The following is a 21,168-nucleotide window of genomic DNA, read 5'->3' as shown; positions in this document are numbered from 1 at the left end:
TGGGTTTGGCCTTGGGTTGAAGGGAGTTCAGAGGGTAATGTAATCTCAGGAAACTTCCTGTGCCCCAGGCACGCACCATGTGGTGACACGGTGACTGGTCCTGGAAAGCCCATGGTGGGGGGGGGGTCTCCCAAGCAGCCCCTGGTTGTTGGGGGAGGCCCAGCATTGCTCCAGAGGAAGGCTGCCAGGGCTGGCCTGCCTCTCGGGGCGGGGGATGGTGGGTGAGAAAGGAGCTCCTGTCCTGGTGCTCCAGGACCCCTGGCCCTGCCCTCAGATACTGCCCAGCGGGATTCCCAGACTCCCCCCACCATCTTGGCTGAGTCACATCTCAGTGGCAGGGCCTGGGCCTGTGGGCAAGTCCCCTCTTGGCCCTAAACTGACAGGCTGCTGCTCACCTCCAGCACCTGGGAGAGGCACCCCAAGTGTGGGAGCTGCTGCGGAGGGGCAAGCTCCATCGGGGCCCGGCTGCTGGGCACCCGTGCGGCTGGTGTCTTAGCTGCTCACAGCGCGGAGGCTGGTCCCCCCCTCACCACTGCCAGCCTAGGGAGGGGCAGGGAGCAGCCTGGCCTCGCAGCCCCCTCTTCCCCAAGTTCAAGGGCAGTCTCCTGGCAGGAGCCGAGCAGGCCTCAAGGGGTTTTTTAGGAGTTGAAGGGAGGCAGCCCCTACTGGGGGCAAAAGGGCCAGCAGTCAGGGCCCCATTTGCCAGGGGCCCTGCTGGCCTGCGCCCCAAGCCATGGCTATGGAGGCTGCCTGCCACCCCTGGGCCCAAGAGGGCCCAGGCGTCAGATATGGCCACGTGGACACAACTCAGGGGCAAATGCAGAACACGCTGGGGACCACAGACGGGAGAAGGCAGACGTGACAGACTGAGACGGGACGCATCCTGGGGCCGATCCCACCCCCCCCCCCCCCGGACCCCGAGCAGGGAGAAGACAGCACAGGGTCACAGCACATTCCAGACGCCACGCCGATGGCCACACAGGGCGTGCGGGTTGGGGGCTGAGACGGACACTGGGCTCGCCCCTTACCCTTCTTTTTCCGGACGGAGGCTTGCAAACAGAAAGGGGAGCGTGAGTCCTGTGGCAGGTGCGCCGGCAGCGCTCCCCCAGGGCCCGGGCTGGGCTGCTGCCCTGGGCTCCCCCTCGCCCTGCACTGACTGCAGCTTGTGGCGGATGCTGGTGGGCCCAGTAGCTGTGAAGAGCTGGACGCCCTTTCTGATCACATTCTCCAGCAAACCTGCTTCCCTCAGGGACGGGGGCCTTTCCTCTCACTCAGCCCCCGCCCTCCCTGCACCCTGCCAGAGGGGGCCGTGTGAGCCCAGGCATCTCTTAGGGGGACCCTCACAGCGTCCTAGGCTGACACCCCCAGAGCCCTTATTAAAGGTGTCCTGCCCACAGCCCACAGGCCCCTCGGAGGAGCCAGAGCAGCACATGCTGTCTGGGTTTAGAAAAGCATGTGCAGAAACTCACACTGTGGTCCCCGCCGGGGCCAGGCCTAGGGTTCAGAGGGGTTTTCCTGGTGAGTCTTGTTTGGATGGATGCGGCGTGGTTATGGAGGGATGAAAGGAAAGGGGCTTTGCGGAAACTAGTTGTTCTGGGCAGGGGTGGGCAGCACCACAGCAGGGATGCTCTCATCTAGAGAACTTAGGCTTCAGCCTGAAACAAAGATTCCAGCCCTGGGACAGGGTGGCAAGCAAGGGGGTGCTCACTGGGAGGTGGCCTGGGCCCGGCGAGGGTGGACTGCAGGAGGCCCTCGCAGAGGAGCTGTGAGGGGGAAAGGGCCTCTCTGTGCTGTTTTTGGAGGGGAGGCCAGGACCAGAAGGTCTCCTCCTGAAGGCTGGGACCAGATGGGAGTGATGGCAAGTCAGAGACCGGCAAGGACGCTCAGACTACCCGCCCCACCCCAACCAGCTGGGGCTGATGGGGGTGTGGCCGTGGGCGCAGGGTTTGTTTTGTGCCCCCGTAACATACCCTGAGGAGAGCTCAGAGACGCCCACCAGGGCCTCCCAGTGGAGTAGGCCTTCAGCCCACTCGCCATTCATTTGTGATCAGAGCCTACTTCCTCCAGGAGGTGTCCCTGGCCTCCGTGGTGACTCGCAGTGTGGCACTTAACCAGCACCTGGGAGGCTCACACCACCAGCTCAAGTCATCCCTCTTCAACAGCCACACGGCCGCTAGACCCAGGGCCCCACCTTGCTCTGCACATCCTCCCCGGGCCAGGTGGCATCCAGTGGCCACAGCCCTCTGTTCTTGTAGAGCTTTCCAGAAGGCACCAGGAGCTCCTTCGACCTGGCCCGCAGCCCACCAGGTCTGCAGCCCCACTGCTTTCTATGCCAGACCCAAGGGCTGGAGCTTCCTGGTCCTAGCTGTGCACGAGAGGACCAGCAGGGCAGGTTTCAGGGGGGGCTCCCTCGACAGCAGAGGGCTGCTTACCTTTATCCACTAGTGAGAGGCCCAAAAATTCAAAACAAAACAATGTTAGACGAACCGAAAGAGTTTAAGACTAGTAACCACCCCTGAAGCCAGCAGGACCCCAGCGGGCCAGCGTGGGAGCCCTGCATCCGGGGGCATCTCCTGACACCGTTCTGGGGCCTGGGGGCCGGGAGAGGGGCAGGCAGGCAAGCAGAGGGCCATGCGCAGGCTGGGGCGTGGCCAAGGCTGGCCCAGCCGGTGTGCTGGGAGCTGGCGGCAGCGCAGGGCTGGGGCGGGCCGGACACGGCTCTTACCGAGCTCCTCCAGCTCCGAGGTCATGGACTTGGAGCGCAGGGTGAGGGCCGTGGTCGGAGCACGCTTTGGAGGTGGAGGAGCTTGAGGGGCAGGAAGGAGAGATGGAGGTGAGAACCTGGCCACAGTGCCGCCCACCCCACCCCACCCCACCTTACAGAGCAGCCGGGAGGAGGGGACCTGGAGCCTGCTGGGAAAACTGAGGCAGTGTCCCCCAGGGTGGGGAAGCCGGCAGTGGTCACCCTGCAGAGTCATGAGCCTGGATGAGTCTGCAGGCTCCATGAGGGACCAGGACAAGCCCTCATCGGGAGGCCTCCCTGCCTCTCTGTACTCAGCCCCCAAGCGCACCTTGCACTTGGGGTCCCTCCCGTCTGTAGGGCCAGGGCCCAGTGTGAGGTGCAGCAGAGGTCTGCAGAAGAGAGTCTGGTCCAGCTCTCTGTAGGCCTGCTGGTGACTAACGGGGACAGGAGATTCCAGCAGCTGCAGCAGGACGGGGTTCTCCCGGCTGCAGTAGCTTTACTTCCCCTTCTCTCCACACCCTCACACTGCAGCCTCCCCTCCCACATCTCTCAGCCCCCTCCTCCAGGTAGTCCTCCCTGGCTGTGCTGACTGCTGTCTCCAGGACTGAAGGCTCCTGGCAGGGTGGGTGGGTGGGAGGGTGGGAGAGGGGCGTACACTTGTCCTTGAGAAATGCTGGAAGTGCTAACTTGGTACTCCAGCCTTCTTCTAGCCCCAGGTACCTTTGGCCTGCTCCCGGCTCCCTTCTGCAGGCCTCCCTCAGCGCCAGTGTCCCCCAGCTGTGACCTCCCTTGGGAAGGAGGGTAGGCAAGCTGGCCCTCTGTCCACAGTGGGCCCAGGCTACTTGCGGGCAAGACCCGTCACCAAATTGCAGTGACTGGGGCAAGTCAGTTTGGAGTGGGAGCCCCCAGGCCCCTGGTCGTCTGAGCACAGCCCTGGCCTGAGGCCTCCACTGCCCTGTGGGTAAGCCTGAATCACCCGTAACATCCCTTTCTGGCTTCTTCCTACTCTTGGTGGAGGGATCAGAACCCACCCCAGTGGAAGGAGATGGGGGACATCCTGGGAAGTGCCCAAGCACCGGAGGCTGGAGAAGGGCCCCTACTCCCCATTGATCCCTCGGGCGGGGCTCATGGCTGGGAGAGCACAGGGTGGGCACCTTTCTTCCTGGCGGTGTCATCCGGGTCGAGATTCCTGGTCACCGTGACCACCTTGAGGACAAGGTGGTTCCCTCCCTGGCGGATCATGTTCACCACCTGCCGGTGGCCGACCTTCACCACGTTCTCGTTGTTAACCTACCGGAAGAGGGAGCAGGGCTGTGAGCGAAAGGAGCCGGCACCCGGCCGGTGGGGGGGCAGATACGCTCAATCTCTTCTCACACATTTGGGAACACGCGTCACAGGACGCTGCCCGTCTCCCATCTCCCGTCTCCCCGCGCGGCTTCCCTCTTCCTCCTCCCTCGCCCACAGGCCGGAAAAGGCAGGAAGCTTGGCTCATAGGCGCGAACAGCAACGGGTCAGCCCCGCTTATCTCTGGGACGGCAGCTTCAGGGACCCGCTGCCTCCACTGGGGCCTCCACGGTGTGCGCCAAGCTCTTGGCACCCGTCAGCCTCTCACCTCCCCCTTTGCCACCAGGGTGGAAATGCAGACAGGCCCCGAGGTGACATCCCGTGAGCAGTGCGGGGCCCCAGTCCCCGGGCACTGGGCACCTCGTGAAGCTCAGCTGGCTGCTCTGTCCACCGCGCACCATGTCTGCCAAACCAGCCAGACCTGGCTCCATCGTGGGAGGGAACTTCCCTGAGTGACGCCTCCCTCCATCACCTCCGCACCCTCCAGGGCCCCTGCATGGACCCTCTCCGCGTGGGCTCTGGCACCTGCCGTCCCCACAGCTCCCGGTGTGGGCGCCAAGCACAGAGGGCAGCCCTGAGAACAAACGCACAGGAAGGCGAAGCCACGAGCACCTTGAGTACCGTCTCTTGAGGAAAGAGAACCGCCCTGGTTGTCAAGAACTAACGGAAGCACTGAAACCCTGCTTGGCCTGCGACTGCCAGTCCCCGTTTTGCTGTGCTGCTTTCTCTGCTGTGGAGTCCTACAAGCCTTCGGAGCGCGGCGTGGCCGCAGACAGGAGCGTCGGCAGGGCTCGATGGCCTCACAGACCCACCACCCATGCAACCAGGGAGCACGCAGTGCCCGGCCCCTCAGCTGGGACACCAGTGAAGGCTCCGACCATCTCTGAAGGTCTCCTCCAGGCCAGCTCACCCTGCTTTACCCCCAGTTTGCCTGGGGCCCAGGAACCTGGCCGGGCACACTGGCCAGGAGGCACCCTCCCCTGTCCTGGGGCTGTGGGCCTTCCCCCAGCCGGGGCAGGATCGTCCAGGAGGGGCCGGTGTAGGGGAGAGTTGCCTGCCTCTGGGCTGCAGGGCTGCAGCTGTGGTCTTTGCAAAGTGACACCTAGTGGCTCTGCTCTTCACTGGTTTCTCAGAGTGTGGTCAGGAATCCAGGTGAGCTCAGGACAGGGGGAGCTGGGGAGTTGGACCAGGAGGAGAGATGGCTGTCCCTGAGCTTCCTGGGGCAGCAGCACAGGGCCCAGCTTGGCCAGCCTGACACTCAGGGTCCAAGCTCCCCTCCCTCTGTCTCTTCCCCACCAGCACCGGAGCAGCGACTGTGGCTCAGGAGTGAATTCATTCATTTGTTCATTCCACCAACACTCTTGCTCTGAGAGCCCACTCAGTCCCGGAGGTGCGCGGGATCCTGGTGGATGGTCCACTCTTGCCCCCTGGGGCTTACGCTCTCATGGGGGAGTTGGATGGCACACAAATCAGTGGACAGATATCATTTCAGGTGTGCCGAGTGCCACTAAAGAGAGCCAAGCCAGTGAGAGGAGAGGGGGGCAGATGCGGGGACCAGGAGCAAGGGCTGAATGCTCTGGGGGGAGGGGCACAGCCAGGGCTGAGGCCGGAGGCGGGGACGAGCCTGGAGTGTTTGTGGGACAGCAAGATGGTGGGGGTGGGGGGCCTGAACAGTGTGAGCAGACAGAGTAGAAGAAAAGCCCAGGTTCTGGGTGGCCCAAGGCCCGATCAGTGGGCCTCGAATGCTAGGTGAGAAGTTCATTTTGGGGCCCGAGAGTGATGTGGCTAATGCACATTTTAGGCGGATCAGTTGCTCCGGATGGCGGGTGGGGATGGGGACAAGGGCAGAAACGGCAGAATCCGTGCTGGCGAACATGGGCACCAGGGCCCCGACGGAGGCAGAGAGGTGGGGAGACCCAGACCAGGTCTGGAGCCACCAGGCTGAGGCACCATGAGGATGTGGGGAGCTCCCCAAGGGGACTGCAGTGCGGCCAGCCTCCCGTCCAGTGGCTGGGGGTGGAGGCAAGGACCAGGCTCTGCTGTGTCCGTGGGTCAGTGCAGGCAGCTGGCAGGGCTCAAGCGGCTGATGGAGAGCTGGGCTCCAGCCCAGGGGCTGGGGTGCTCGGCACCCAAGGCTGCTTGTCAGGGAGCTGGGGCTGGGGACTTGGCCCCTGGCCACAATCCAGGCGTCCAGCGGTCCCACTGCTGCCTGATGACGCCCGTGGCTTTGGGTCCAACTCTCTAGAACCCTGTACCTCCAGAAGTGTGAAGTTAGCCCAGCTTGCGTCCTGACACCACCTACTAGCTGGGGGCCCCAGGGCGGCCCACCGGCCTCTCGATGCACCAGCTGCCTGATGAGTGAAACGTGGTGATGTGGGCCCACCTCCCACTCTCTGAGTTGCCAAGAGGGTGGGAAGAATCAGGTGCCCCCAGGGCCTGGCGGCCTTGAGGCTCACCCTCACCCAAGACTGAGTGCCCGGCGGTGGGAGCAGCACCCCCAGCTGCACCCCCCTGCTTCTCAAGCCTGCGCTGCGCTGGGGGAGCTGGGAGCCCAGCTGCCTTAGCCCCTCATGTGTGTCCATCCACCCCCCCCCCAGCCACACCCAACTTACATCCTCCCCCTGCTCTGCCAGGGAATAAGCTGTGGACGGAGTCTTGCCCCCAAAGCAAGAGACATGCCAAGGTCAGAGCAGGGGGCAGTGTGGGCTTTTGTGGGTCAGCCAGTGTGCAGGACGGCACAGAGGTGCCAGCGAGAAGCCCCAGAAACACCACAGCACAGTTCAGCCTGGAATCCACAAGCCCACGACCCACCAGGCAGGATGAGGACATGCAGCTCCATCCTCTGACCAGGGCGGAGGAACAGAGTCGCAGAGAGCCGTGCTTTAGTTTCCCAGCCCTTAAACAGGCCGAACCTTCAGTTTAACCTGAAACAAGACTTCGGAACCAGATACTGTCCTTAAAGCAAATGTTGCAAATTACTCGGGTGGTGACTGAAATCTCAGAGACCGAGCAGGTGAAATGCCTGTCCTTCCTCAGATGCCCAGACTGGCATCTTAACTTTCATGGGGTTCTGGTGTCTCTCAGAGCAAAACAAAACCCACTGGGCCTGCAATTCTGACATGCTGCCGCCAGGGGGAGGTATGTACCTTGATCATCCAGCACATTTACAGAGAATTAAGCCACGGCGAAGATGACAGCTTTGGAGCAGAGAGAAGCTGCCAACAAATCAGGGAGTTAGTTTGTTAGGAAGAGTGCCACGCTCTCTGCGTCATCCTTCCATACAGACATGGTGCGAGTTACGGAGGGAGGAAACCGCGTCCTGGCAGCGAGGGACACGAGCCTGGCCAGCACCACGCTTCAGGAACCTGTCCTCCATTACACTTTTATATGTCTCTAAATGTTTCTCCTCTTCCACTTCAATTGTTTTTTAAAATACCAAACTTGTATGTGTACACAGTTTAAAGAAGCAGAGTTCTACAAGGCTTGTTACAAAGCCAACAGGACCCAGCCATCTGGCCCCACTTCTCACTCCCGCAGCCTTCAGCCAGCTCTTCTGTACCCATCACTGCATCTCTAGACGCACTTATATGGTTGCTGTCTTATGTTTAAATTGCAGGTACCATGTACTGACGTATCTCTACAGAAGATGACGATTTAGCTCAGTGTTCTCAGCTGTGGCACCATTGTGGTTTTGGACCAGTTCTCTGTTCGGGTGTGCACTGGAGGGTTTCTAGCAGCATCACTGCAGTCTGCCCGCCAGATCCAGCAACATCCCTCCCCAAAACGTGACAACCAAGATGTCCAGACATTGCCATGCGTCTCCTGGGAGGTCAGAGTCACCCTCAGCTGAGAAGCACTGACCTAACTCTTTTCCTTCACCTCCTGTCCCACCACTTTTCCAGAACTTCTTCCTCCAGCAGTAGACAGTTACCCAGCTCCACACTCAGGATTTACATCATGACTGTAACATCAGTTCGTGGCCAGACCATGCAGTATGCTCTGAGTACTTTGTCTGTCTTTCCCAGTGCATTTTATTTTCCCTAGCATGAAGTCATTTTCTGGCGTATTTATATTGGTTTAAATTTCTATGTACTTAACAGTAATTCAAATCCAAACACTGCCTTATATATGTACATCTTTTCAAAATCTTCAGCTCCATTGGGTGTTAAGTTTGTTGTCTTGAAGAAATGGCTCCTAAAGTCTTCTCTCCTCTAACAATGTGGGTTCGGTGTTCTCTTGGCCTCTGTCCCCATTACTGTCACCCTCAGGACTCCTTTTGATTCACTCTTGTGTTGGTTTTTCTGAATCCTAGAACCCATGTATGTATGTATTTGATTCAGAACCTCATTTTTGGTAGACTTCCAGTAGTTTCCCAAGAAAAGGAGTTTGGGAGATGACTTTTTTTAAGACATTGTCTATTTGAAAATGGCTTTACACACTGAAACAGTAGTTTGCCTGGGTGTAAAATTTGAGGCTGGAGGATAAGGTAAAGTAAGCACCTAAGACTAGCTCGTCTGCAGGTGACACTGCAGGCTGGACAGAATATACCTCCACCCCCAAACCCAAACCAATAGAAACAGTTCCCTGGAAGCTCCAGGGCAAGAATAAAGGCAGACTTGGGATGGGAGTAGAAAATGGGACGCTTTGGGCCATGGACACGGTGTGGTGTGAATTACCGGACGCCCTGATGAGAAACTGCAGCCTTTCTGATTTGAGAAGTCAGAGGACAGAGCCCATGGTGGCCACGGCTGCTGAAGTGAGGGGAGAACCCCTGCGAGGAATCACTCCATGTTCTATGTGTAAACACTTCCCAAACCTCCGGTTGATGTCTGAACTATGTATGCACAGGGCCAACTCAGAATAGCTTGCAGGTAAGGCTAAAACACCGAGCTAAAATTTGATCTGCTGCCATTATGGGCCAGGCAGTTTGCAGTTTGAGTCTAACCAAGGTTATCAACTAACTAAGACAAAAACATCAACACTCACGCAAGAAATGTAACAGAAGCCAAAGTTGCCACAGCACAACAGCCACAATGTTCAGGATGCAGTGCAAACTGACTCGATGAGCCTACAGACGACCGGGGTGTCGGAACTACCAGACGAAGGCTTTAAAGCGGCTGTTGCAACAACGCTCAGTAAAGGGAAGTGCGCTCCTAATGCACGGAGTGTAAGAAGCCTTAGCAAAGATGTCAGTGGAACTGTTAGAGCAAAACAAACAAACAAAAACAAAAAACAGTATTTGAAATTTAAAAGTGCCCTGGATGGGTTTAACAGCAGAATGGATACGAAAGAGCAAAGAGTGAACTTCAGTACAGAAGTAGAACTTATCCAATATGAAGAGGGAAGGTTTTCAGAAGTGGACGAAGTGTTAAGGACTGTGGGACAATGTCAGAGGGTCTAACATAAGGATAATTAGAAGCTCTGAACGGGAGAAAATTAGAATCCTAGAAAAGAGAGAGAAAAATGGGTCAGAAAAAATGGTGCCTGAGAACTTCCCCAATTAGGTTAAGGACAAATGTCCAGATTCAAGAGACGCAGTGAACCCCAGGTAGGTAAACACAGAGAGAATCACGCCTGGGCACAGCACAGACGGCCTGAGCGCTGAGGAGGAACGAGGACCTCTTCCAGCAGCCGGAGCGGCGCACACCTCGCGCAGAGGAGCAGCGACAGGAACGCCTGTGGCCTCACCCCAGAGACTCTGGAGAGCAGGAAGAGCCTGAGCAGTGTTTTTAAATGTGAAAGTAAAGCAACTGTCAAGCTAGAGTTCTGTAACCACTGAAAGTATCTGCAAAGAATGAAGGCGGAAAGAAAGACCTTTGTAGATAAATGAAAACCAAGAGGATGTGTGGCCAGCAGACCTATACTACAAATAATGCCAAAGGAAGCTCTTCAAGCTGGAGGGAAATGACAGTAATCTTCAGAAGGCATGAAAGATATCAAAAATGATAAATAACTGGGTAAAAGATAAAAGATTATTTGAATTCATATTAAAAATAGGTGTGACCATTTTAGGCAAAAACAATGTTGTGTTGTGGGCTTTAGAATGTGAGTAGACGTTACACTGGAGACAGCTGTGTCCTGAAGGAAGGCCGGAGTGCAGCAGATACACCTGTGTGGTTGCCAGGTTTTTCTTTTGTGTGTGAAGTGTGCAGTGTGAACTCTAAGTCAACTGGAAAGGATGTATACGATGATCCTGGAGCCACCACTGGAGAGAACAGAAAGCAGTCCAGCCACAAGGTGATAAGGTGGAGTTCTAAAAACAGCCAAATTACCCAAAGTAAAGCAGAGAAGGGAGAACAGAGGAAAACAAGAGATTAACAGAAGACAAACAGACTGGTGCACCTACGCTGGAGAGCATCAATAATTATGTTAAACGTTAATGAGATAAATCTCCAGTTAAAAAGCAAATATTATAAAAATAGATTTAAAAGACCTAAGTATGCTGTCTGCACATTTTAAAAACAAAGGCACTGAGAAGTTGAAAGTAAATACGTGGAAAAAAGATCTCCCATAGTTGGAGCAGCTATATTAATATCTGGCAAAATGTTATCCACTTGAGGTTGGCAGTTCCTCAAAAAGTTAAACACGGAGTTATCACATGATCCAGAAATTCTACTTCTACTATATTCCCAAGAGAACTGAAAAAGATACGTTCACACAAATAACCGTACACAGAAGTCCGTAACGGCATTATCTGTAGTCGCCAATAAGTGGGCTTGGAGGAGTGGGAAGCGACTGTTGATGGACGTGAGATTTCTTTTTGGAGTGACAAGGTGTTCCAAAATTAGACTGTGGCCAACATACTAAAATCCACTGGACTGTGTAATTCAAAAGATTGAATTTTACAGTATGTAAACTATATCCCAACAAAACAGGAAAAAACAGATTTAAGGAAAAGAGTATTACCAGAAATAAAGAGGGCTACTTCATAATGATATAAGAGGTCGTTCGTAAGGAGGAAAGAACAGCCACAAACATCAATGCACCCAACAACAGGGCCTCAGGACGATGACGCGGAACTGGGCAAGTTAGCAGCAGGTGGGTAACTCCTCACACACAGCAGGCAACCTTTGCTCAAACTGGCAGAACAGCCCCCCGAAACGGGCGGCCCTGTGAGGCACTCTGCTTGCCCCACGGTTTCCGAGCCGCGCTGAGCCTGAACCGCGGCGTGACTGTGTTCTCACCTCTTAGGCTGGGCGCCCGTGAGCCCTTTCCACCCGGAAACTCACGGTCCTCGGTTCTAGGAGGTCTCCTTCAGTTACTTCGTGAACATTTTGTTTCTTTTTTCTCTTAGAGTTTCCCTTATTTGGCATATGGTGGGCCTTCTGGACCGGCCCTCTAATTTATCTTTCCTCTTCAACTTTCCTCTCCTTCTCTTTCTGGGAAATTCTTTTCAATTTACCTTTCAATCTGTATATCAGAATTTTCATTCCTGCTCTAATAGTTTTAATTTTCAAGAGCTCTTATTTTGTTCTCTGAATGTTACTTTTAAAAAGTGCATTTTGTTCTTCAAGGATGCAGTATCTCATCTCTCTGGTTGTATTAGTAGTAGTTTTTTCATGTTATTCTCCCTGCATAATCTGTTTCCTCTTTTTACCCCACAGTTTGTCTGTCTTGGGCTCTGTCTTTCATATTAATTCTTTCATCACTGTCTGGCGCTCCTCGGTGGGAAGCTCATATTTAAGAGAGACCCCTAAAAAGCTGATTTCTGTCCCAGCCAGTTATTTTGTGAATACCAACAAACTGGTCCTGGACTTCGCACGCAAAGCCAGGAGACCTGAAATAGCTAATGCAGTAATGAAGCACAAGCGCAGACGACTGACATGGCCTGACTGCAAGACTCACTGTGAAACTTCCTAATCAAGTGCTGGCCAAAGGCTAGGCAAACAGAGAGCAGAACAGAAGCGCAAGCCCAGAAACAGGCCCGCGCAAACACAGCGCGCTGACCTTGGACAAGGGGGCAAAGGCAACTCAGTGGACAAAAGACGTTTCAACAATGGTGCCGGGGCAGTGGGACACCCACGTATCGGAGAAAAAAAACAAACAAACAGAATCCGGACCCGGCCTTTTTACCTTTCACAGAAATTAACCCAAAATGAGTCACAGACCTACATGTGAAACACTAACTGTAGAATTCCTGGAAGATAATGTAGAAGAAAACCTAGACGACCTTGAGTTTAGCGCCAACTCCTCGGCCAAAATGCCAGAAGCGCTCTCCATCAAGGAGAGAGCTGACAGGCCAGGCTTCGCTAAAGTGAAACCTTCTCTGCAAAATAACACCGTCAAGAGAATGTAAAGGCAAACCACAGGTGGGGAAGAATTCTTGCAAAAAACACACCAGATAAAGGACGGGTGTCCAGAATACACACAGAACTCTTAAACAGCACCAGTAGGAGAACACAGCACCCAAACAAAAATGGGACAGAAGATCTGGACACCTCACCAAAGCAGAGAGACAGATGCCAAATTTCAAATGTCATTGTGGAAATACAAATTAAAACCACAATGCGATACCGCTGAACACCTGGTAGAATGGCCAGAGTCCAGAACACTGACGACAAACGCTGGGACGTGGGGCAACAGGAACTCCTGTCCACTGCTGCTGGGGATGCAGGACGGCGCGGCCACTTGGCAGACAGTGGCCAGTTTCTTAGAAAACTGAACATACTGTTACCATGTGATCCAGCAGTCACACTCCCCGGGGGTCGTTTCCCCAGGTAAGCGGAAAACCTGGGTCTACACAAAACCCCGTGGATGTTTACAGAAGCTTTATTCAGAATCACCAAAACTTGGACACAACCAAAATGTCTTTCAGTAGGGGAGTGGATAAATTGTGGTCCATCCAGACAGTGGAATATTATTCAGTGATAAAAAGAAAGGGGCTCTCAAGCCACTAAAAGACATGGACAAACCTTAAATGCACCTTGCTCAGGGAAAGAAGCCGATCTGAAAAGGCCACATACTGTATGATGCCAAGTACAGGACGTTGTGGAAGAAGCAAAACCATGGAGACCATAAAAAGGTCAGTGGTTGCCAGGGGCTGGGGGGAGGGCGGCGTGAACAGGTGGAGCGCAGGGGACTTTCAGGCAGATAGTATTCTGTACGATGCTGTAATGGTGGACATGTGATGCTACACGTTTGCCCAAATCCACAGAATACAATGCAGAGGGAGCCCTGATGTAAACTGTGGCCTTGAGTTAACAGTAACGTAGCAATTATTGGTTCATCAGTTGGTTTGGCAATTGTGACAAATGGACCACACTAGAGCAAGATGCTAAAAATACAGAAATGAGTGGGGGCATGGATATAGCTCAGTGGTAGAGCGCGTGCTTAGCACACACAAGGTCCTGTGTTCAATCCCCAGTGCCTCCGGTTAAAATAAAAAGGAAATGGGTAGGCAGGGAGTATGTGGGGGCTCTCTCTACTTTTTGCTCTACTTTTTTTTCCTGTAAATTAAAGCTGCTCAAAAAATAAAGCCTGTTAATTAAAAAGGAAGCTCCTTTCTGCATTTTTGTTATTATGGAAAACTGGCCCCTGGAGTAAACAAGAGCAGAGGGACTGCTACTCCAGACCACTGCAGCCACAGGACCAGCTGAAGCAGCCTCTGGGAGAACCCCCACCCCGCCCCTGCCCGGCATGGATTCTCCTGGACCAACAACCAGCTTCCTCCTCCCCTGCCTGAAAGCATCCAGCCTGCTGCTTGTGAAAAGTCAAAGCTTCCTATTAACAACAGCCTCAGTACAAGGACCGCCCCTGAGAGGTAGCTCGAATTCCTTTTATCACCAAATTCTCCATCACGGCCAAGATTTTCTTGACCATCTCAGAACTGTCCTGAGGGTACCAGTTGGCTGGAATCAGGAGGTGAATGGGAGCCACATGACGTGTCTGCTGGCACGACTCTGAAGTCTTCACAAGTTCCCCCGTTCCTCCTTATCTCCGTGCAGCCCATCTGCTGGAGAAACGCAGCTGCTGCCTGTGCCCCTCAGTTTTGCTGACCACGTTCTGTCCTCTGTCCTGCCACCCGCTGCTGGCTGGAGGCCGGCCCCTGGCTCTGGTTTGATTCATGGCGAGCACCCCTCCCCCCCCCGGAGCCCCTGAACCCCTGCTCCTGCCTTTCTGTGGCGTCAGGATTCACTGGTGGGTTTCTGGCACTGTTGGCCTGGTTCATCCCCCGCTGGACGGTCCCTAAGGTTTTTAGCAGCTACTGACGGCCACGGCCTGGAGGTCATTTGCTTCTGCTGTTCCTTCTCCGTTTATTATTTGGAATAATTTTAAGAGAGAAACTTCCCTTTCTCAACTGTTTGACTGCCCCAAGGTCCAGTCTTTATAAGAAGGGCAGGATACATGCTCCATTCTTTCTTCTTCTTCACCAGTTTTCAGAGGAATGAACCGGTTCCCTTACAAGCGACCTGTTCTTTAAAAAGCATCATTATGGATTCAGGGGTGTTCGATAAGTCTGAATCTACTCCCATTACTATAACAAGTTCTTAGAGTTGTTATGGATTTGTCTTGTTTTGTTTTTAGTTTTTCTGAAGTGCAGTTGACTTACAATGTCAGTTTCAGGTGTACGCAAAGTGAGTCACTTACGCATGTACATGTTTTTTCTTCTCAGAATAGGTTTAGATTTACAGAAAAATTACGACGACTGCGCAGGGAATTCCCACATGCCCCACCCCCAGTCATCACGAAAATATTACACTAAGACCATACGTTTGTCACCAGTGAGCCAATATTGATACACTGTTATTAACTAAAGTCCACATTTTATTCAGATTTCCTTAATTGTTACCCAGTGTCCCTTTTCTGCCTGCAGGCTCCCACCCGGATGCCACAGGACGTTTGGATCCCTCTGGCTGCGACAGCTCAGACTTCCCCTGTTTATGGTCGCCTTGACAGTTCTGAGTACCAGTCCGGTGTTTCGTGGACTCTCCATCCACTGGGGTTTTGGTCTCTCATGATAAGACTGGGGTCGTGGGTCTGGGGAGGAAGACCACAGAGGTGGGGTGCTTCTCTGCCCCCCACACCAGGACCCACAGCCTCGACACGGCTGGCCCCTGGGGTGCTCCCCGGCTGAGGCGCGCGCTGCAGGTGGCTCCTGGGAGGCTGCCCTCTCTCCTTTCCATGCGGCCCCCTTTGGAAGGAAGTCACCGAGCGCAGCCGCAGCCAAGGGGTGGGCACTCACAGTCCGTCCTTTGAGGGTGGGCGCTCTTACATAAATTTCAGGGCTTCTGCAGGGAGAGTGGTTTCTTCTCCCTTTTCACTGGTTTCCTCAGTTGTGTATTTCTGTCAGCCAGACCTGTGGATGCTTACTCTGTGGTTTGGAGGCGCACCAGTGCTCCCAGATTGGTCACTCGGATGGCTCCAGCTCTGGCCGTCAGAGCTGCTCTGTCCCTCAGCTTTCCCACCACTTCTTTCCTTTCTGGCTCCGCGAGATGCCCTGAGCAACTACCCCTCTTATGCCCCAGTTGTCCCACATGTGCTTAGCGGGGCCCCTTCGCGTGCCCCCCTGAGCCCTTTCCATGGGACTTTGAACATGAAACACCTTCAAGACCGTCCCTGCCTGCCGGTGAGGCCACATGGTCTAGGCTCCTTGTCAGTTCACACTGATGATTTCAGCTGAAATTCAGAGTAGCAGGGGCTTTCCTGCTTTGATTTTATATTTGTATTTCTATCTTTGCTAAAAATCTGCGTTCCTAATGAACGACGTTAACCAGTCTGTCGGTCGGTCTGTCTATCCATCAATCATCCATCTACACATCTGTCACCTTTCTACCATCCATTACTCAGTCATCTGTCACATCTATCCTTACACTCGTTAGGTAGTTTCAGGCTGACGACATCAGTGTCATTACTCACAATATAATTACTGAAAAGAGCTTAAGACTTCTTTTCGGTCTGCAGCCTTCAACCATCCCTTGAAATCATTTCTCTGCTAAAGCCATTAGTTTCATTTGTGCTTACGTTCATTTATATTATTTTGTTTTTGAATTCTGAAATGTCGATTTAATTGCTTTATCCTTACGTGAAACATTTACCCAATTTCAGGATCCCATCTACAACAGTTTGCATTCAGAGAAGTCTTTTTCTCCCTGTACGCTGCCCCCGAGGCAACATTCAATTAAACAAAAATTCCGTGTGTGGATTATCCTTCCGTTAAAAAGAAGAAATACGCAAATACCCGTGTGTGTGTGTGTGTGTGTGTGTGTGTGTGCACGTGTGTCTATGAGCACGTGTGTGTTCACGCCCACCTTTTGATCACACCTCTCTGGCCTCTTCCACACACAGCGCCCCTGGAGGCCGCGCGGTGGCCGAGCGCAGCGGCGCCCTCTCCCTGCCAGCGCCCCCGCGCCGCCAGGCCGCTGACGCGTGCCCAGGCTCACGTGGGGGATGTGGAGTTGTTCCCAGGCCTGCGCTGACCCAGAGCTGCAGGCGACAGCCGCATGTGTGCCCCTGTCCTCAATTCCTCAGTGCACCTTCGGGACACCCACCTGTGACTGGGCCTGGAGTCCCTCTGTCTCCAGAAAAACCGGTGCTTAGGCCTTGGCCTGCGGGGGTCCTGCCAGGCCGTTCTGCCTCATCTTGCTCCCCCACTGCAGCCCAGGCTCCCACATCCTGGGGCCCCTCAGTCCCGGTGCCATCAGGCTTCCAGAATTCTGCTGCGGCCACCTTCCGTCTTCCCTTCACCTCCCTGCCCTGGCCGTCGCCGCATCCCGCCCCCAGCCAGTCTTACTGCACATCTCCTGTCAGGTCTCAGAACTCTGTGCCCATGGGACATGATGCACAAGGCACTAGGGGGCAGATTCCCCCATTGCGAGCTGTTTCCTGTGTGTCCTTAGGGGATGCACATGTGCAGGAATGCAGGCATAATGAATTCCTAGCTTGTCCCCAACCACGTCTTGTTCAAGCCCCAACCTTGTCCCCTCCTGATTAGGAAGCCTGTGCCATCCCACATCCTTCCTGGGAATGTGATCCCTCAAGACCAGAGGCTCTGGCAGCCCGGGCCCCTCCCCCAGCTCCGGGCTGGTCGGGCACCTGCTACGTTCTTTCAAGGATGTCCTGAGCTTGCCGTGGTCACCTTGTGCCTGTGCTGTTCTCTCGGCTACTACCGCTGTCGGCCGGCGGGGAGGGGAGGAGAAAGGCGCCATCGCCTCCTCCAGGGTAGCCCTCAGCTTTACCTGACCAGGCGGGTCACTCCTAGGACCACTCTGGGAGAAGAGAAGGTGCCCCCAGGCTGGTCAGGTGCCATGGGCCCTCCCCTCAGCATCCACGGTTGCTCCTGGCAACATGCAGCAGTGGGCAGGCTGCTTCCGCTCGGGGCTCCCTCCAGCCCCACAGCCCCACCCACACCCCCTTTAGAGATGCCGCCTGCAGTGCCGCAGGTGGGGAGCGCAGGGCTGCTTGCACCCGCACCCCTACTTGGGCTCAGAGCTGGCTGCTTCCCACCGTCCCTGAGCAGCGAGGTGTGCGGTGTTGCGGTGGCTGAGTTGGTGTCTCCCGGGGCTGGCTGTGTGTACGCCTGGAGGGCGTCCCTGACTGGGCTTCGCCCGTCAGTGTGCATCGTGGTGGCAGAACCTGTTACAGGTAGATTCCCGGCCCTGCCGCACAGCAGGTGAGAGAACTGGCCTGTGCCCCCTGAGACCCCCAGGACCAGCTCTCAGAATGCCAGCCCCTCCCCTCCATGGGCCAGGCCGAGTCCCACAGCTGAAGCCCTTGGCGTGGGTGTCGGCAGAGCAGCCCCTGGGCCCCAGACCTGGCATCTTGGAGTCAAGAACTCCAGGCCCCAAGGCAGCCCCCCAACGGCGCAGGTCACCCTGGAACATGGTAACAGCACCTGCTGTGTGCCAGCACCAGGCAAGCATGTCGTATGCGGACTGGCACTGACTGCTCCTGACAACTTGGCTGGCAGATGCTGTCACCATCCCCACCTTATGGATGGGAGCCCGGGGCCCAGAGAAGGCGAGCAGGTTGCCCAGGGCCACACAGCCTGCAGCGGCGGCCGTGAGCGCGTGGCGGAGTGCGGTGCTCAGGAACTGCTGGGTCCTATGGCAACTCTGACATGAACTTTTGAGGACCTTCCCAGCTGTCCCCTACAGCAGCTGCACCAGTTTTCATCCCACCAGCTCAGCATGAGGGTCCCGATGTCTCTGCATCTGCATCAGCACCTGGACGTCTCTGGGGTTAGAGCCGTCGGTGAGGGGCCCTCCTTGTGGGCTGGGCTCGCCTTTCCCTAACGACTAAGGGTGCCAAGCATATATAAGCCTTTTATCTAAAATATCGGTGTCAGCCACACTGGCACAGGGTGAGAGCACAAGAGAGGCCGGGCCCTCGGAAGCTATGCCACGTGGGCGCCGGCAGTAGGTCGTCCACACTCAGTCACTTGCTGGCACCACGCTGACTAGAGAAGCTCCTCGCAGCCCTGCCACCCACCTGTGCATCTCTTCCCCGCCTCGCAGCCCTGGAAGCCAGCCGCCCTGCCCTGGGCTGCTTGCTCCCTGCTCCAGGACAGAGGCCGGGTGTGGGGCTCCAAGCGCTCCCCTCCCCCAGCTCCTCTCTCCAGCTCACAGCACTTGGACAGAAAGGCCGAGAGCACTGCTCACTCCTAGATTCTTTTGCCCACTTGTGGGAGACTGAGTCTGCTGAACACATGTCTGCTCTCGAGAACACCTGCGCGCCGTAAGGTGACGAAAGTGCTGCTGGGTGCGGCAGGCAGGGCCGTCCTGGACAGCTGTACAGGCTGCTCACTGCGTGATGGTGCCGCCGGGGGAGCTTCCGCCCAGCCTAAACTCTGCTCGCTTTGCTGTGACCCCCCGCCCCACAGAGGGGTGCCTTTTCTCATTTGTCTCGAGTCTGTGGACAAAACTGGGGATGTGTGTGCATTTCCCAAAGGGGAGGGCCCCTGGTCCTCATCAGATTCTAAAATGGAGTCACACCTAGAAAAAAGGCTGAGTGCTCCCCATTGAGTGAGACAGGCCTGTCCCCACTTCTCACGCCAAGTGAGTGAGTGAATGACAGGAATGGAAACTGGGCAGCTGATGTGGGAAACAGCTTACAGTTTCCTCAAAAAGTGAAACACAGAATGACAGTGAGACCCAGCAGTTCTACTCCTAGGTTTGTGCCCAAGAGAAGCGGGAGCAGGTGTCTGCTCACGCACGACTGTGGCAGTGTTGCTCACAAGAGCCAAGAGGCAGAAACAGCCTGATGTCTGTTGACAGATAAAATGATGGATGGATGAGCTGAATCTGCTCCACCCACACAACAGAATATTACTCACTCATGAAAAGGGATGCCACGCGGACACATGCTCCAGCATGGATGAAGTTTGAAAAAATTCTGCCGGGTGAAAGAGGCAAGCATGTGATCCCATTTCTGTGAAATGCACAGAGCGGGGACAGAAAACATGAGTGGCTGCCAGGGGCTGGGTCGGGGGTGGGGGTGAGGGGAGGGACTGCGGACGGGTTCAGAGGCTCTTACTGGGGTGATGAGAGTGTTCTGGAACTAGACAGAGGCGGTGGCTGTACAGCATGATGGATGTACTAAATGCACCGAATGGTTCACTTTGAAATGGTTAATTGTGTGTTAACGTGACTTTCACTTCAGTTGAAAAAAAAGCGAGCATTTGGGCAGAAAACTTTATCCCTCCCTGGGCTTGCAGACACAGAAAAGCCTGCCTCTTCTGAGATGTTCACTCTTGGGGAAGACCCATGGGAGGGATGTGGCGTCTGGCCTGATACAGACCTCACCCCTGCAGCCCCCACAGGAGGCAGCCTGCCCCTTGGCTGGTATTTACCACGGCTACCTTCAAACCACAATTTATCAGTGTGACTTTATGCTTTTCGTGTTGATGGAGGAGGGGCCTCCGCTCTGCAGGGAAGGCCTGGGGGACGCCTCCCCCCTGGGGCCGTCTGTGAGGCCCAGGGAGCCAGAGCCCACGGGCCAGACATGGTGCTCGGACAGCCTCCTTGCTGGGACTTGAGCCAGAGGTTCGGGTTCAAGGCCTGTGCATTATTAGCTTGGGCTGTTGTGAATAGTCCCACAGATGGGGGGGGGGGTCTTAAACAACAGAAATTCACTGTCTCCCGTTCTGGGGGCGGGAGTCCGAGTTCCAGGCGTGGGCAGGGCCGGCTCCGCCCGGGGCCTCTCTGCTCAGCGTGGAGACGGCCGCCTTCTTCCCGGGTCCTCACCTGGTCGTCCCTCTGTGCGTGTCTGTGTCCTGATCTCCTCTTATAAGGATATCAGTCCTATGGGATTAGGGCCACCCAGTGACCTCATTTTACCTTAATCACCTCTTTAAAGAGCTTCTTTCCAAGTACAGTCACATTCTGAGGAGTTGGGGGTCGGGAATCCATCTTTTTAAAGAACACAGTCCAGCCCACAAGAGCCCAGCTCTGTAGCAGGCCCTCAGGTCTTTGAGAAGTTACTGGCTCGGGTACAGTCTGGGTGCCAGCCTGGACTTGGAGCCACCACGACGCCCTGCACAGGGTGAAGTGACCTGGCATTTGGGCCAGTGCTCCCGGGAGAAGCAAGCACAGACGCCAGGCCGTGTGCACACGGAGCCGGTTCCCCTGGCCTGGCCTGGCCTGGCCCTCATCAGAGGGCACCCGGGAAGGCCTCTCTGAGGACACCAGCGCCAGTCACACTCCCCCAGCCCTGGGATCCTCTTCACACAGAGAAAGACACGAAGAAGGGAAAGAAAGAAACCGCAGTTGACGTGGGCAGCACTCTGGAGTTCCGCACATGCTTTCTTGGGCATTTAAAAAAAAAAACAAAACATGAGCTTTCAACACCCCCAGACCTGGCCGCCTCCGCCAGGTGGTGGGAGGGGCGTCCCTGGCTACGCGCCAAGCCCCCCCACCTGCTCTTGTCTCTCCTGCCACCAAAGCCAGGCCTCAACCCCCGCGTGAGCCGTGGGGCCACCCAAATGCCTCTTGGGGGTGCCTGCTGTTGCCACTCCCCTGTCCCCACCCCAGCACGTGGCTGGGGTGGCCCGCCTGGCGTCTGCGTGGCCGGGAGAGCTGACAACGCAGGTGAGCTGCCTGGGGGAGGCCTTGAGGGAAGAAACCACATTCTCCCCCGAGGCCGGA

At 55.5% G+C, this 21,168-nt stretch overlaps 1 protein-coding gene across 4 annotated transcripts in view; it reads right to left on the bottom strand.

The window, feature by feature from the left end:
* The window catches only part of SHANK2 (SH3 and multiple ankyrin repeat domains 2), a 494,838-nt gene that overhangs the window by 24,354 nt on the left and 449,316 nt on the right, over window positions 1-21,168 (bottom strand). For 3 of the 4 annotated variants that reach the window (XM_064492014.1, XM_064492017.1, XM_064492016.1), the window contains exons 18-19: window positions 3,898-4,033; window positions 2,726-2,806 (exon numbers count right to left, since the gene is read on the bottom strand). In XM_064492014.1, coding sequence (XP_064348084.1) covers window positions 2,726-2,806; window positions 3,898-4,033 — 217 coding nt within the window. Of the gene's footprint in view, window positions 1-1,028; window positions 1,050-2,432; window positions 2,442-2,725; window positions 2,807-3,897; window positions 4,034-21,168 lie in introns of all 4 variants that reach the window. The other variant, XM_064492018.1, reaches the window with a different exon arrangement.

Source organism: Camelus dromedarius, chromosome 12, assembly GCF_036321535.1.
Source record: "Camelus dromedarius isolate mCamDro1 chromosome 12, mCamDro1.pat, whole genome shotgun sequence".
Taxonomy (NCBI): domain Eukaryota; kingdom Metazoa; phylum Chordata; class Mammalia; order Artiodactyla; family Camelidae; genus Camelus; species Camelus dromedarius.
The sequence above is the reverse complement of the archived record's forward strand: the minus strand, read 5'-3'. Positions and strand labels throughout refer to the sequence as shown.